Source organism: Cydia amplana, chromosome 21 (genome assembly GCF_948474715.1).
Source record: "Cydia amplana chromosome 21, ilCydAmpl1.1, whole genome shotgun sequence".
NCBI lineage: Eukaryota > Metazoa > Arthropoda > Insecta > Lepidoptera > Tortricidae > Cydia > Cydia amplana.
The window spans coordinates 1076157-1089459 of NC_086089.1; the positions used below are offsets into that span (position 1 = coordinate 1076157).

At 39.8% G+C, this 13303-nt stretch overlaps 1 protein-coding gene across 1 annotated transcript; it reads right to left on the reverse strand.

Moving 5' to 3' along the window:
- Positions 1 to 25: 25 nt before the first annotated feature.
- Positions 26 to 12779, reverse strand: LOC134658034 (nuclear inhibitor of protein phosphatase 1). The gene is made up of 9 exons (XM_063513641.1): positions 12622 to 12779; positions 12153 to 12367; positions 10734 to 10842; positions 8842 to 8944; positions 8074 to 8157; positions 7096 to 7309; positions 4800 to 4902; positions 1101 to 1186; positions 26 to 220 (listed from the first exon to the last, which is right to left on the reverse strand). The coding sequence occupies exons 1-9, from the start codon at positions 12648 to 12650 to the stop codon at positions 123 to 125; spliced, it is 1041 nt and encodes a 346-aa protein (XP_063369711.1). The 5' UTR covers positions 12651 to 12779; the 3' UTR covers positions 26 to 122.
- Positions 12780 to 13303: the final 524 nt, after the last annotated feature.

A 13303-nucleotide genomic window follows, 5' to 3' on the forward strand; every position in this document is an offset into this window, starting at 1 on the left:
CCGTATTAGAGCGTTGCGCCCGCTCCCCCGCACGCATCCTCTTCTCGCACGGCCCGCACAGCTCGCACAGCTCGCACGGCTCGCACAGCTCGCACGCCTCGCACGGCTCGCACGGCTCAGCCTCACACGGCGGGCAGCAGGCCGGGCTTGCGGCCGGGCCAGGCCTCCTTGGCGTACTTCTTCCGTTTCGGCTCGTTGGACGGGCCCGACTCTTCTGCGGCTGTCAATTAAACATTTCATTTAATATTGGCATGGAAAGATTTCATAATTCTGGATATAAGTTAAACGAACAGTTATTAGCAAAATTAATAAACAAATATGTACATTCTATGACCAAATTTTTATATGCAGGGATGGCATATAAAAACCGGCCAAGTGCGAGTCGGACTCGCGCACGGAGGGTTCCGCAACATCAACAAAAAATAGAGCAAAACAAGCAAAAAAACGGTCACCCATCCAAGTACTGACCCCGCCCGACGTTGCTTAACTTCGGTCAAAAATCACGTTTGTTGTATGGGAGCCCCACTTAAATATTTATTTTATTTTATTTTTAGTATTTGTTGTTATAGCGGCAACAGAGATACATCATTTGTGAAAATTTCAACTGTCTAGCTATCGCGGTTCATGAGATACAGCATGGTGACAGCCAGACGGACGGACGGACGGACGGAGAGCGAAGTCTTAGTAATAGGGTCCCATTTTTTACCCTTTGGGTACGGAACCCTAAAAATCCCCTCTTGTGCTCCCCTGCAATAACTGCATTTACGACGGTTAACAGTTTTCCATAACTGAGTTTATTCATTGGCAAATTCTCTATAATAATGCGATGTCTGACTCGTCAAATGAATAAATTGAGTGATGATGTGAGGTGACAAATGAGTGAATGTGATGTTTTACAGCTATCAGTGGTAGCGGTAGCGGTAATGTAGTGGTAGCGGTAGCGGTAATGTAGTGGTAGCGGTAGCGGTAATGTAGTGGTAGCGGTAGCGGTAATGTAGTGGTAGCGGTAGCGGTAATGTAGTGGTAGCGGTAGCGGTAATGTAGTGGTAGCGTTAGCGGTAATGTAGTGGTAGCGGTAGCGGTAATGTAGTGGTAGCGACCTGCGTGCGGCGGCGGCGGCGCGGCGTGCGGCTCCGGCCCTTCGAGCTCCACGTCGGGCGCCGGGTTGGGCAGCGACAGCCCCAGTCTGAAACACAACCGTTTATTAGGGTTCCGTTCATATCATTTTTTTCTAAACTGAATAGTTTGCGCGAGAGACACTTCCAAAGTGGTAAAATGTGTGTCCCCCCCCCCCCCTGTAACTTCTAAAATAAGAGATGATAAAACTAAAAAAAATATACGATGTACATTACCATGTAAACTTCCACCGAAAATTGGTTTGAACGAGATCTAGTAAGTAGTTTTTTTTTAATACGTCATAAATCGCCTAAATACGGAACCCTTCATGGGCGAGTTCGACTCGCACTTGGCCGCTTTTTTACTTCGTAATCTCACTAAGGCCAGGCGTGGCTCACTCCGCGATTTCGTCGCTTTGCTACAGGTAGCTAAAAGTACAGCCACTTTCCCGAATGAAGGTTGAGAGAGGCGATGGCTGAGATACGCGTCATACTCGTGAACGGGTGCTGTTTGTGGAGACTGGTCTATTTAAGCTCACGCGAGCTATTATATTCAGTAACTTTATTTTTGAGTATAATTACATGGACACACCTCATTCGGTTCTCGTATGCTATTTTATTTTTACTATCATTTTCTTTAATTTAATGAATGTTTTAATTAGGTATACAGGATTTTGACTCTTGGAGACCCTATACATCTCTAAGGATAATTTGATTAACTACTATATATTGTAATCTTTTAGTTATGATGACACTTAGAGACATTTACATCTCTAAATAATTTTAGATTATAGTTTTTGTATCTTTGTGTTTTTTTTCAATACTACTGTTATTGCGTTTTTTGTAATTCGACATTTAGAGGCTTTATACATCTCTATGTTAGTTTGATTTGATATTTACGGCTTTGTTGTATTTTATAATTATTGATGTGTTTTTTTTTTGCTGTATGTAAATTCCATATTGACGTGTAAAAGTGCCCTTGTGGCCTATTTGCTGAATAAATGTTGATATTTGATATTTGATCCGTTCCGACCCCAATTTTGGGGAAAGCCATAAGCCGCGCGTGGCGCCGTCGCCACCTAGCGGCCATATCTGTGCTGATCGTAACAGACGCGTTTTTAACCGACTTCCAAATCTAAAAGGAGGAGGTTATCAATTCGGTTGTATGTTTTTTTTTTATTTTTTTTATTTTTTTTTTATGTTTGTTACTCCATATCTCCGTCATTACTGGACCGATTTTGAAAATTATTTTTTTGATTGTATGTATATGCATACAGATTGGTCCCGTTTTTGTCAAAACCCAGTTCTGATGATGGGATCCATGAGGAATCGAGGGAACTCCTCAAATCTTAAAGGCACACATATAGTGATTTTTATATTTTTATCAACAAATCAAGCATATACATTCAAAAAAGTGACATTTGATGAAGTGGAACTGCTGATGATCATCAGAACGGAACTCTTCAACGATGCATAGCACACGTCTGACGATTTGTCCTCTTCGTTATGTTTGTTAAGCAAGTTAAGTTTTTAAGCTACATTTTTGTCAAGCTCGAGTGCTGATGATGGGATCCATGAGGAATCGAGGGAACTCCTCCAATCTTAAAAGCATGCGTATAGAGATTTTTGTATTTTCATCAGAAAATCGAGCATTTTCATTAAAAACTGTCGCATTTGATGAAGTGGAACTGCTGATGATGATCATAACGGAACTCTTCAACGACGCATAGCTCGCATTTGGCGATTTGTCCTTTTCGTTATGTTTGTTAAGCAAGTTAGGTTTTTAGGCACATTTATGTCAATCTCAAGTCCTGAACATGGTATCCATGAGGAATCGAGGGAACTTCTCAAATCTTAAAGGCATCCGTATATATTTTCATCAGAAAATCAAGCATTTACATTAAAAACTGTGGCATTTGATGAAGATGAACTGCTGATGATGATCAGAACAGTACTCCTCAACGACGCATAGTACACGTTTTGTGATTTTCAATTTCGATTTTGACTTGGATTGGGCCCCGGACTCCGGACTCGGACCCGTACTCGGACTCGGACCCAGACCTTGGACCTTGACCCGGAAAACCACTATGATACCTAAACTAAATCAACCACTATGATTACCATAAAATGTATACATATTACCAAATAAAGTATAAGCACCGTTAAGTGGGTTAGGCTAGTAGTTAGAGAAGTCGGTTTTTTTCTATTAAAGATTATGTTAGAGTGATTCTTCTGTACTTAGTACTATTACTTGTGATACCTCGCGCTTAAACAAATAGTCGTATCGATATCATAAGAGTATTTTCTTTTTGAGACATATTTACATAGTAAATGGCAAAAAATGCAGAAAAATTGTATTGCTGGTTTAGGCGGTATTATGATATTTACTTTGTACTCGAGAATGAGTAGCCGAATTTCGTCAGCTTAGCTAAGAACTATCATCAAACAATCGCTTTTTTTGTTTGCACACAGAAAGTCTGGGTTCGATCCCCAGTAAGACATAACTTTTTGTATTTTTTATATTTATATTACACTTATTATATAAATTAAAATCTTTGTATTGTTGATTGATCAAACCGCTGTGTGGCGCTGTCATCGTGCACGGTCCCAATAGCTAGCTACGCTCGCGAGGTCTACAGCTCACAGAGCCATTAGTACTATCTTTGTCTTACACTAGTACTAGCACCCAAAAGAAAAGGATGAGTATAGTTTATTTGTTCCTATTTACTGACAAGATTTGGTTGACCCAGTATACTTACTTAACTATTAAGAAATTTTAATAGGTACCTAAGCATACCCGGATGGCTTGGAGGTTAACGGCATTGCCGCGAAAACGGCGCCTCTGAATTGTGGTTTTAAAAAACAAAATTGAATAGTCTTTCTACGAGGCCAGTTTATATTATTTTATGCAACCGTTGTTTAAGAGGGGTCAAAAAAGGCGAGTGGCGTGAGTAACAATTTGAGGCGAAGCCGAAAATTGTTAATAAAGACGCCACGAGTATTTTTTGACTCAGTTAAACAACGTTGCATACAATACTTTTTCTACGACCAAACACTTACTTTGAAATAAAATTGTAAATTTTACAAATATTTTTCATGTCATCTAGTGGACTTCTACCTACGGTATCTACCTGTTTTTAGTGATTCTTGTGCTATTACTGATATTACTTCAGGCGTAGACACTAAGTTTTTGTCTTCATCCATTTTAACTTGAAAGACACACTGTTTTTTAACACAAAAGTTAAGTTTTCATTCGACAGGCACAATAGTATTCATATTCAAGATTCACAATATTCAAGAAGTAGCAAAGAATGGAAGGTACGAGCGGGAAAAGACTGAATGAAATTAAAAAAAAAAACATGTCTATGGTTCACTTATTTGTCAGATATGACATTCACACCCATAAGCGAGAGCGAGAAAGATATATTTCGTTCTCGTTCTCACTTATGGGTGCGACGAACCAAGGTCGCGTTGCGGTACGACAGTGTGTTATGACTATAAGGTTGGCAACAATGTATTTTTTAAGTGGCCATTACACGAAGTATTGTAAAAGAGCCAAAAAGATACTGTGTGTATGCACAAATGCTAAAGACTTGTCTTGACAACTTTAAGATAGGGTTTTAAAGGTGTGTGCACGACCCTTTAAATGACAAATAAAAGTACGGGAGTAGAAAAAGAGTATACCTGGCGCCGATGAGGCTGAGGTGCGAGCTAGGCGCCGGCAGGTCCGAGTACAGCGCCGCGCCGCGGGAGATCTCCTGCAGGCGCAGCGAGTGGTGGTGCTGGCCTGCGGATATACAAATACAAGCTTTTTCTCAAAAATGGACGGCAAAGTCGACGTTGCCGGTTAAAAAATAGATCGCGAAGTGCGTAGTTTATGGTCATTCAAAAAATTAAAAAGTTAAAAACATTGCAGTCTCGATTTCGGGACTGCAATGTCGCATACAAATTCCATTATTTAACGAGTTCCAAACTTTTTAAAACTTCAAATGGCCATATCAAATGAAGGCATAGGTCCCTTAAACAGCCAAACAGATGATCCGCACTTATTATTATAAAGCCTATAACAGACTATCGCACCGCACCGCGACCTTGGAGCGTCGCACCCATAATAGAGAGCGAGAAACAGATATCTCTTTCTCGCTCTCACTTATGGGTGCGACGCTCCAAGGTCGCGGTGCGGTGCGATAGTCTGTTACAGGCTTAATGTTGGTACCGCGACTATTTAGGTGTCTCAAATAAGGTTGGCGTATTTTCAGCAGAAAAATACACTTCTTTTTTTTTTAAAGGCGGCAAGCAAATTTTTTTAATGGTTGTATTTTTTTCTGTGAAAATTAATGGAAAATTAGAACGTTGCTTCTGTAAGTTCTGTAAAATATTTTTATTTCTTGCACCATTTTTGAGAAAAGCACTATATATGACTCGGCTGGAAGGCTACTTGCTGGCTTCGGATTCAATTAAACGGACTCCCAAGGTCGTCCGTTTAAAACGAATCCTCAGCCTGCAAGTAGCTACTTCCGAACCTCGACAATAATGTACTATTAATTAGCTTGCAATGTATGTATGTTTGGGTCAAACCTTGCAAGCTAAATTGGACCCATTTCCTATTATTTATTACATGCTTTTATTTACTTTCACCTGTCCCGTTGTCTGTCGGTCTGTAATCAAATCTTGCAAGTTAAATTTGATCCACTTCCCGGTTTCTCATTGAGCTGAAATTTTGCATGCACATAAGTCGGGTGACAATGCAATATTATGGTACCATAGAGCTGATCTGATGACGGAGACAGGAGGTGGCCATAGGAACTCTGTGATGAAACAACGCAACCTAATTGTGTTAGGGATTTTTAGAATTGTCTCGATGAGTATTAGTTCTGTCGTAAGAAAAGTACAGTCAGCGATAAAAGCTTGTACAGTCACCAGCAATAATATGTTGCACAACGAAGGGCGAAGAAAAACATCAGACACGATCTTATTTGTAGAGGAATAAGAGCGTTTCATATATTTTTGCGTCCTTTGAAGAACAACATATTATTGAATGTGACTGTACCAAAAATGAAATTTTTGCCAAAAACTTATTTGATTGAGCTGAAACTTCACAACTTCACACACATATTTGACTGGGTGACAATGATATATTATGGTACCATCGAGCTGGCGGTCTAGCATGAGTTGGATATATGGATGATAGATACAGGAGGTGGCCATGGGAACTCTGTGATAAAACATCGCAACCTGATTGTGTTTGGGTTTGTTAGAATTATCAGCTTCACTGAAGATAACCAATAAATATATCGTGTCAGACTTTATAACCAAATGTATTCGAAATTTTATTTACCAGACTTCTGACGCCCTGAAAACATACGAGTAAAATACACATCTTTGTAAATAAAGACACACTGCTTAATTTGGGACTAGGGATCTAGATGCGAGATTGTTCCCAATTTTTTGAGTCAACCGGGTTAATTATTTTCTAATGAATGGCGATGTTTTTACCCCCCACGCAAAAAGAGTGGTGTTATAAGTTTGAAGACAATGTCTGTCTGTGTTAACGTAGCTCTCAAACGGATGGACCGATTACGATGCGATTTTTTTACGTGAAAGCGAGTTTCCTTACGGTGGTGCTCAGCTGTTTGATGAAATAAGTTCTAGCAGTTTGAAGAGAATCAGTTCTTCTCCAAAATTATGTGAGGCATTTTTGTGCGTAAGGGTTTCATTAATTTTTAATTTAATATTTAGTATCTTTGAGTGTAATTCAGTAGTTATAATATTTATCTATCTAATACCTTTAAACGAGCAATTCATGTTTGGATCTCGGAAACGGCTCTAACGATTTCAATGAAATATGCTATATGCGGGTTTTCGGGGGCGAAAAATCGATCTAGCTAGGTCTTATCTCCGGGAAAACGCGCATTTTCGAGTTTTTATATGTTTTCCGAGCGAAGCTCGGTCACCCAGATATTAATATGCTAATACTCACTATCATCAGCGCTCTGTAGCTTCAGCTTCCTCGGCGGATTATTGGCATTAGGCACTATAGTGCTCTTGACCAGGTTCCTGAAACGGCCGATGGTGGGGTCGATGTCCTCGGGGTTGATAATGTCTACCTCCTCGTTGAAGGAGACGTTCCGGCGCTGTTTTTTTAGCACGCCGCCGGCTGGTGTCGATGCCGAGCGTTTGGTACCCGTTGGTGGCTGAAAATATTTAAAAAAATAGTGGTATATACTATATAGGTACCTAATAAACAGGTATATAAATAAGGGTCCATAAAATGCAAAAGAAAAAAGCGGCCAAGTGCGAGTCGGATTCGCGCACGGAGGGTTCCGCACCATCAACAAAAAATAGAGCAAAAAGATCGGGTTTGTTGTATGGGAGCCCCCCTTAAAAAAAATATTTATTTATTTTTAGTATTTGTTGTTATAGCGGCAACAAAGATACATCATTTGTGAAAATTTCAACTGTCTAGCTATCGCGGTTCATGAGATACAGCCTGGTGACAGACGGACGGACGGACAGCGAAGTCTTAGTAATAGGGTCCCGTTTTTTACCCTTTGGGTACGGAACCCTAAAAATGGTGTATTACCATTTGTCCCCACCGAGCACAGATGGGGATAGGCGCTGCATAAAAATCATTCGCACTTGTCCCCGGCTCATGTACGGTCACGTGGGGACAAGTGGGAATACACCGAATTCGAAAAAGAGCGACATGTCTTGGCTCTTATTGCGTATACATAAATCTTTTATCTATAGGTATTTACCGATTCCACGTCGGTAGGTGTTTGAAGACCCTTGGACGGACTGTATTGTATAATATTAACTTTCGCGTTTTGAACGAAATTTCGTCGGGTAGTTGCACAAATCTGTTTTGACATTTTGCTGGGACATCAGTCAGCCGCGACCACGACCAGTGGAACCTGTGTCGAAACGTCGGTAAATAAAGGACTGTATATTGTGTTACCTTCATGACGTCACTGCCATCGTCCGTGGAGATACCCAGCATGGAAATCCGCCGGTTATGAGCCGTGTTGAATTCCGTTAAATTCTGGAAAGAGTGAGAATGTTATAGTATAGGTACAGTCGCCATCAGATATATCGGAGCGGCCGAGGTGCTCAAAAATATCTGAAGACGCACTCTAGCGCCAGGCGTGTTCAGATATTTGTGACCACCTTGGCCGCTCAGATATGTCTGATGGCTACTGTACGTAAAACTTTTTCAAGCAAAGCCAGTGATTGACAAAATTAAATATTAACTGTTGTTGATAAGTAAATCAAGTCAAAGATATACCTAATGTATTGGATGGAACTAATAGAAACGCTACGAGAATACATATCAAATGCAAATCTACATATACCTTTCCTCACCTACTTCTACATATATGTCTACTTACACAGAAACATTCCTAACTCAGGATTGAACCCCAGGACCACCTGTTTCATAGGCAGGGTCACACCAGACTAGGATAGTAGATGTAAAGCGGTAGGGCACTGACAATCCAACCTCTAGACCGAGCTTAGGCCAATTCTTTCATGAAACCGATGCTGCCAAAAATACGGGGGGACGAGGTGAGCGAATCCCGTGCCGTGATTGGTCCGTTCAAAGACACGGACCAATCACGGCACGGGATTGACTCGAAGATGGAGTAACGCTACCGTATGTGTGGCAGAGGGGGTAGCGCGACTATGCTATGTCTAGAGCTTGGATTGTCTGTGCGGTAGGGTAACTTACATCTAGTTCGGTCTGCGTCTCGGGCAGCCCGAGCAGCGCACCCTCTGTCTCAGTGTTCGGGAGTTCTTCCATTATGCCTCGAGCGTTGCCCATCGGCCGCTCTCTGCCAACATCACACCCAATGTACACACGCCAATATCTCTGGCATAAGTTAGCAAATATAAACCGTACTGAAAACGTTGAAGGTTACTTTGACAATGTACGCCATAGCACTTCCTATAAGCGTTCTGGGTGCCACAGATACGATTTCTTAAGACGCCTTTGAGGATTCATGGTGTTCAAAGGGTTAAAGCACCTGTCTAACTGCCAGCGATCAATATGCAAGTTTATTCTTTGCAACACTGTCAACAATCAATATGCAAGTTCATTCTTTGCAACTTAAATTACACTATTGGGGTATTATGCAAAAGGTCTACTTTGTTAGGAATGTGAACATATGGCAGCTACTTTAATAACCTGCAGAAATCTGTATCACATACTATTGAATTTGAAGCTGTTACATTAAATCAATTCATACATAGAACCATTGAAAACATCCTTGGTTTCCTTATTTAGATAATTTTGTGTCAACCAAATTGTTAATTCTCTGTCTTGATAAGATAATAATAAAGTACTGACAGTTGTGACAGAAGTCAGAACTACATAAGAATGTCAGAAAAAGGTTGCATTCCAAATTTGATATAAACCTTGCACCATCCTCTTCTAACATGTACTAGTAAAACCTGACCAGTAATATATGATCAATAGGGAATATTACGCGAAAGTCTGCATAGGGGGCGCCACTCCCAAAACCAGTAAACAATCTAAGGGTCAACCGCAAACGAGAAAGTCGACATTTTGTTATCTAACCTCTCTATCACTCTTGCATATTCGAGCGATAAAGAGACAGATAACCGAGTTACGATTTCGCGTTTCCCAGTAGGCCCTTTGTAAACAAACCGCCTTGATGTATCAATGACATATTTTATTGTCTGTGAAAACTTGTCAATAAAAAAAGCGGCCAAGTGCGAGTCGGACTCGCCCATGAAGGGTTCCGTATTTAGGCGATTTATGACGTATAAAAAAAAACTACTTACTAGATCTCGTTCAAACCAATTTTCGGTGGAAGTTTACATGGTAATGTACATCATATATTTTTTTTAGTTTTATCATTCTCTTATTTTAGAAGTTACAGGGGGGGGGGGGGACACACATTTTACCACTTTGGAAGTGTCTCTCGCGCAAACTATTCAGTTTAGAAAAAAATGATATTAGAAACCTCAATATCATTTTTGAAGACCTATCCATAGATACCCCACACGTATGGGTTTGATGAAAAAAAAATTTTCGAGTTTCAGTTCAAAGTATGGGGAACCCCAAAAATTTATTGTTTAATTTCTATTTTTGTGTGAAAATCTTAATGCGGTTCACAGAATACATCTACTTACCAAGTTTCAACAGTATAGTTCTTATAGTTTCGGAGAAAAGTGGCTGTGACATACGGACGGACAGACAGACGGACAGACGGACAGACAGACAGACATGACGAATCTATAAGGGTTCCGTTTTTTGCCATTTGGCTACGGAACCCTAAAAACAGTTTAAGGTACAGTATGTATAAGTTACTTATGGTATACTTAAGTCACTAGTGCTGCACTCTGGCGGAAATGAGAATAACAGCACCCTCTTGACAATGATCATATATTGCTGTTTGGATTTCAGTTTTTTTTTAATTAGTACACAGTTTGGTCGACATTGTGACCAGCAACTGCTTTTTTTGTGAGTTTGATTTCAGATGTATATCCACACTTACCAATCACACACAGTACCAAGTTTAGTACCCTTTCAGATTTCCTTATTTTGTACTTTATAGAACTCATCATATTTGTGTTCGGTGGTATGATTATAATTACCTTATAATATAGTTTCTTGTGGAAGCCCCAAAATGGAAATTGGAGTCTATGGGCAGCTGTGTAGGCTTGTGGGCTTCCAACCGCATCTTACCAATATAAGTCCCATGAGCTGGAAAGTTTAAAATACAATTTTAATACTAAAAGTACCCATAAAGATGAATTGTGACTTTAACTACAGATGCCACGAATATTCGGCAACTATTCGGTATTCGGCCTATTCGGCCACTTTGCCGAATATTCGCTATTCGGCCGAATGTTCCCTACTATTCGGCCGAATACCGAATATCTGTTGCACCTACTTAAAAACAAAAAGCGGCCAAGTGCGAGTCGGACTCGCCCATGAAGGGTTCCGTATTTAGGCGATTTATGACGTATTAAAAAAAAACTACTTGCTAGATCTCGTTCAAACCAATTTTCGGTGGAAGTTTACATGGTAATGTACATCATATATTTTTTTTAGTTTTATCATTCTCTTATTTTAGAAGTTAGGGGGGGGGGGGGACACACATTTTACCACTTTGGAAGTGTCTCTCGCGCAAACTATTCAGTTTAGAAAAAAATGATATTAGAAACCTCAATATCATTTTTGAAGACCTATCCATAGATACCCCACACGTATGGGTTTGATGAAAAAAAAAATTTGAGTTTCAGTTCGAAGTATGGGGAACCCCAAAAATTTATTTCTATTTTTGTGTGTAAATCTTAATGCGGTTCACAGAATACATCTACTTACCAAGTTTCAACATTATAGTTCTTATAGTTTCGGAGAAAAGTGGCTGTGACATACGGACGGACAGACAGACGGACAGACAGACGGACAGACAGACAGACATGACGAATCTATAAGGGTTCCGTTTTTTGCCATTTGGCTACGGAACCCTAAAAATTGCAGAATGAAAATAACCAAAAACTATGTAGGTATATTTAGATTGTGTTCTTGGAAAGTTGTTAAATACAAAGACCCTTTTTTGAGCATTTTTTGATTAAAAATTTTTTTATTTTTATCATGAATCTGTTTTGTTTGACTTTATTCATTAATGCTGTTCAAACAAAAATATATCTTAGATAACGTCAACTAACGTTGAGCTTTGTTAGCGATCAGTTTTCATAATAATTGTGACTCAAAAAGTTCGCATGTTTATGCCGAATATTCGGTATTCGGCCAAAACCACTATTCGGGGCATCTCTAACTTTAACACTTAATTTGATAATGATAGATCTTAAACAATAAATAAAAGTATATTAACAAATTCATTGCCACCCAGCCAAGCAAGACATTTCGTAAGACACACACGCCAGGCCACAACAATTTCGTGAAATAAAGCTGTAGTACCATGATCCCGACTATTGGGTTGTCCGGCCTGGGAATGAAATAATAAAGTACTTGATTTAATTTTAAATTTTAATTACAGTACTTACTACTTCCCAAATCAACTAAAAATGCTCTGTTTAAATCTTTGTGATACACAAACGCCGCGTGCACTCGAGAACAACTGGCATGGTCTATACAGAAGTCATTCATCTGGGGGTTCCGGCCAAATAAGTAACATTTCTTCTCATCTATCATTAGTTTCTGTATTAGTTTGTCGCCTTTCAACACGTCCAAGTGCAGGCCAGTGGGTGGTTTGCCAGCCCTGTAATAAAAAGATAACAACTCTAATTTTAAAAGTTCAACAACCCTTATATTTTATAGGTGAGGGTTTATTTAATTGTTTGCATTTCCGCTTCGATTGATCTTAGGAAAACTCAAGAATATAAGGCTAATTAACTATAATAAAATATTTTCATTAGTTTGAATTCAACACTGATTTAATTACAACAAATGATGCATGTTATTCAGGCGACTGCACTTGTGGGTTAGATTGACATGCAATTTATAGATATTTACCAGCTGGGCACCTCGTAATGGTTCGCCATGATTTTATAATAGCACTATCTTACTATAAAGCAGCAATTAAGACACAGAATTCCATAATAATAAACTTAATCACGAAAATATAGCCACTAATCGCCGATGCAGGGAGCCGATGAGGAGCCGCCAATTTGACAGTTTGAAATAGTGTTGCCATGTGCAAATAGAGTAAATTTGCATAGAACATGAATCTAGTATAACTGGATTGGGCATGAGTGGTGGGGATAACTGACAGAACGGGATAGTCTTATGTATCTTTCAGTAGGAGTAGCAGTGAAAGCGCTATTATTGTTTGTCCTTGTCACAGTCTCACATCTTGTTTTATTCCCCACCGTAAATTGACCACCGTGATTGGTCGAATTCATTTGTTGCCCCCATAACAAATAAATTCGACCAATCATAGCGGCGCAATGCGACGCTATGATTGGTCGAATTTATATGTTTTGTCCCTCACGGAGGCACGTGTAGACCACTTCTATAGGATGCTACCTTCTATGGCATAGAATCTCTTTCTCGCTCTCACTTATGGGTGCGGATAGGGTGCGGCGCACCAAGGTCGCGGTGCGGTGCGGTAGTCTGTTACGGCTTTTAGACATCAAAGTTAGAAATCTTTGGCAGGTAGCGGTTCATAGAAAAAAAATGTCAATGTCAAAATATT

Coding starts and splice junctions, on each gene's coding strand:
- LOC134658034 (XM_063513641.1), bottom strand. CDS start 12,650: ATGGCGAACCATTACGAGGTGCCCAGCTG. Junction 12,368..12,621: donor CATTACGAGGTGCCCAGCTG/GTAAATATCTAT, acceptor TTTTTATTACAG/GGCTGGCAAACCACCCACTG. Junction 221..1,100: donor GCCGCCGCCGCCGCACGCAG/GTCGCTACCACT, acceptor TTTAATTGACAG/CCGCAGAAGAGTCGGGCCCG.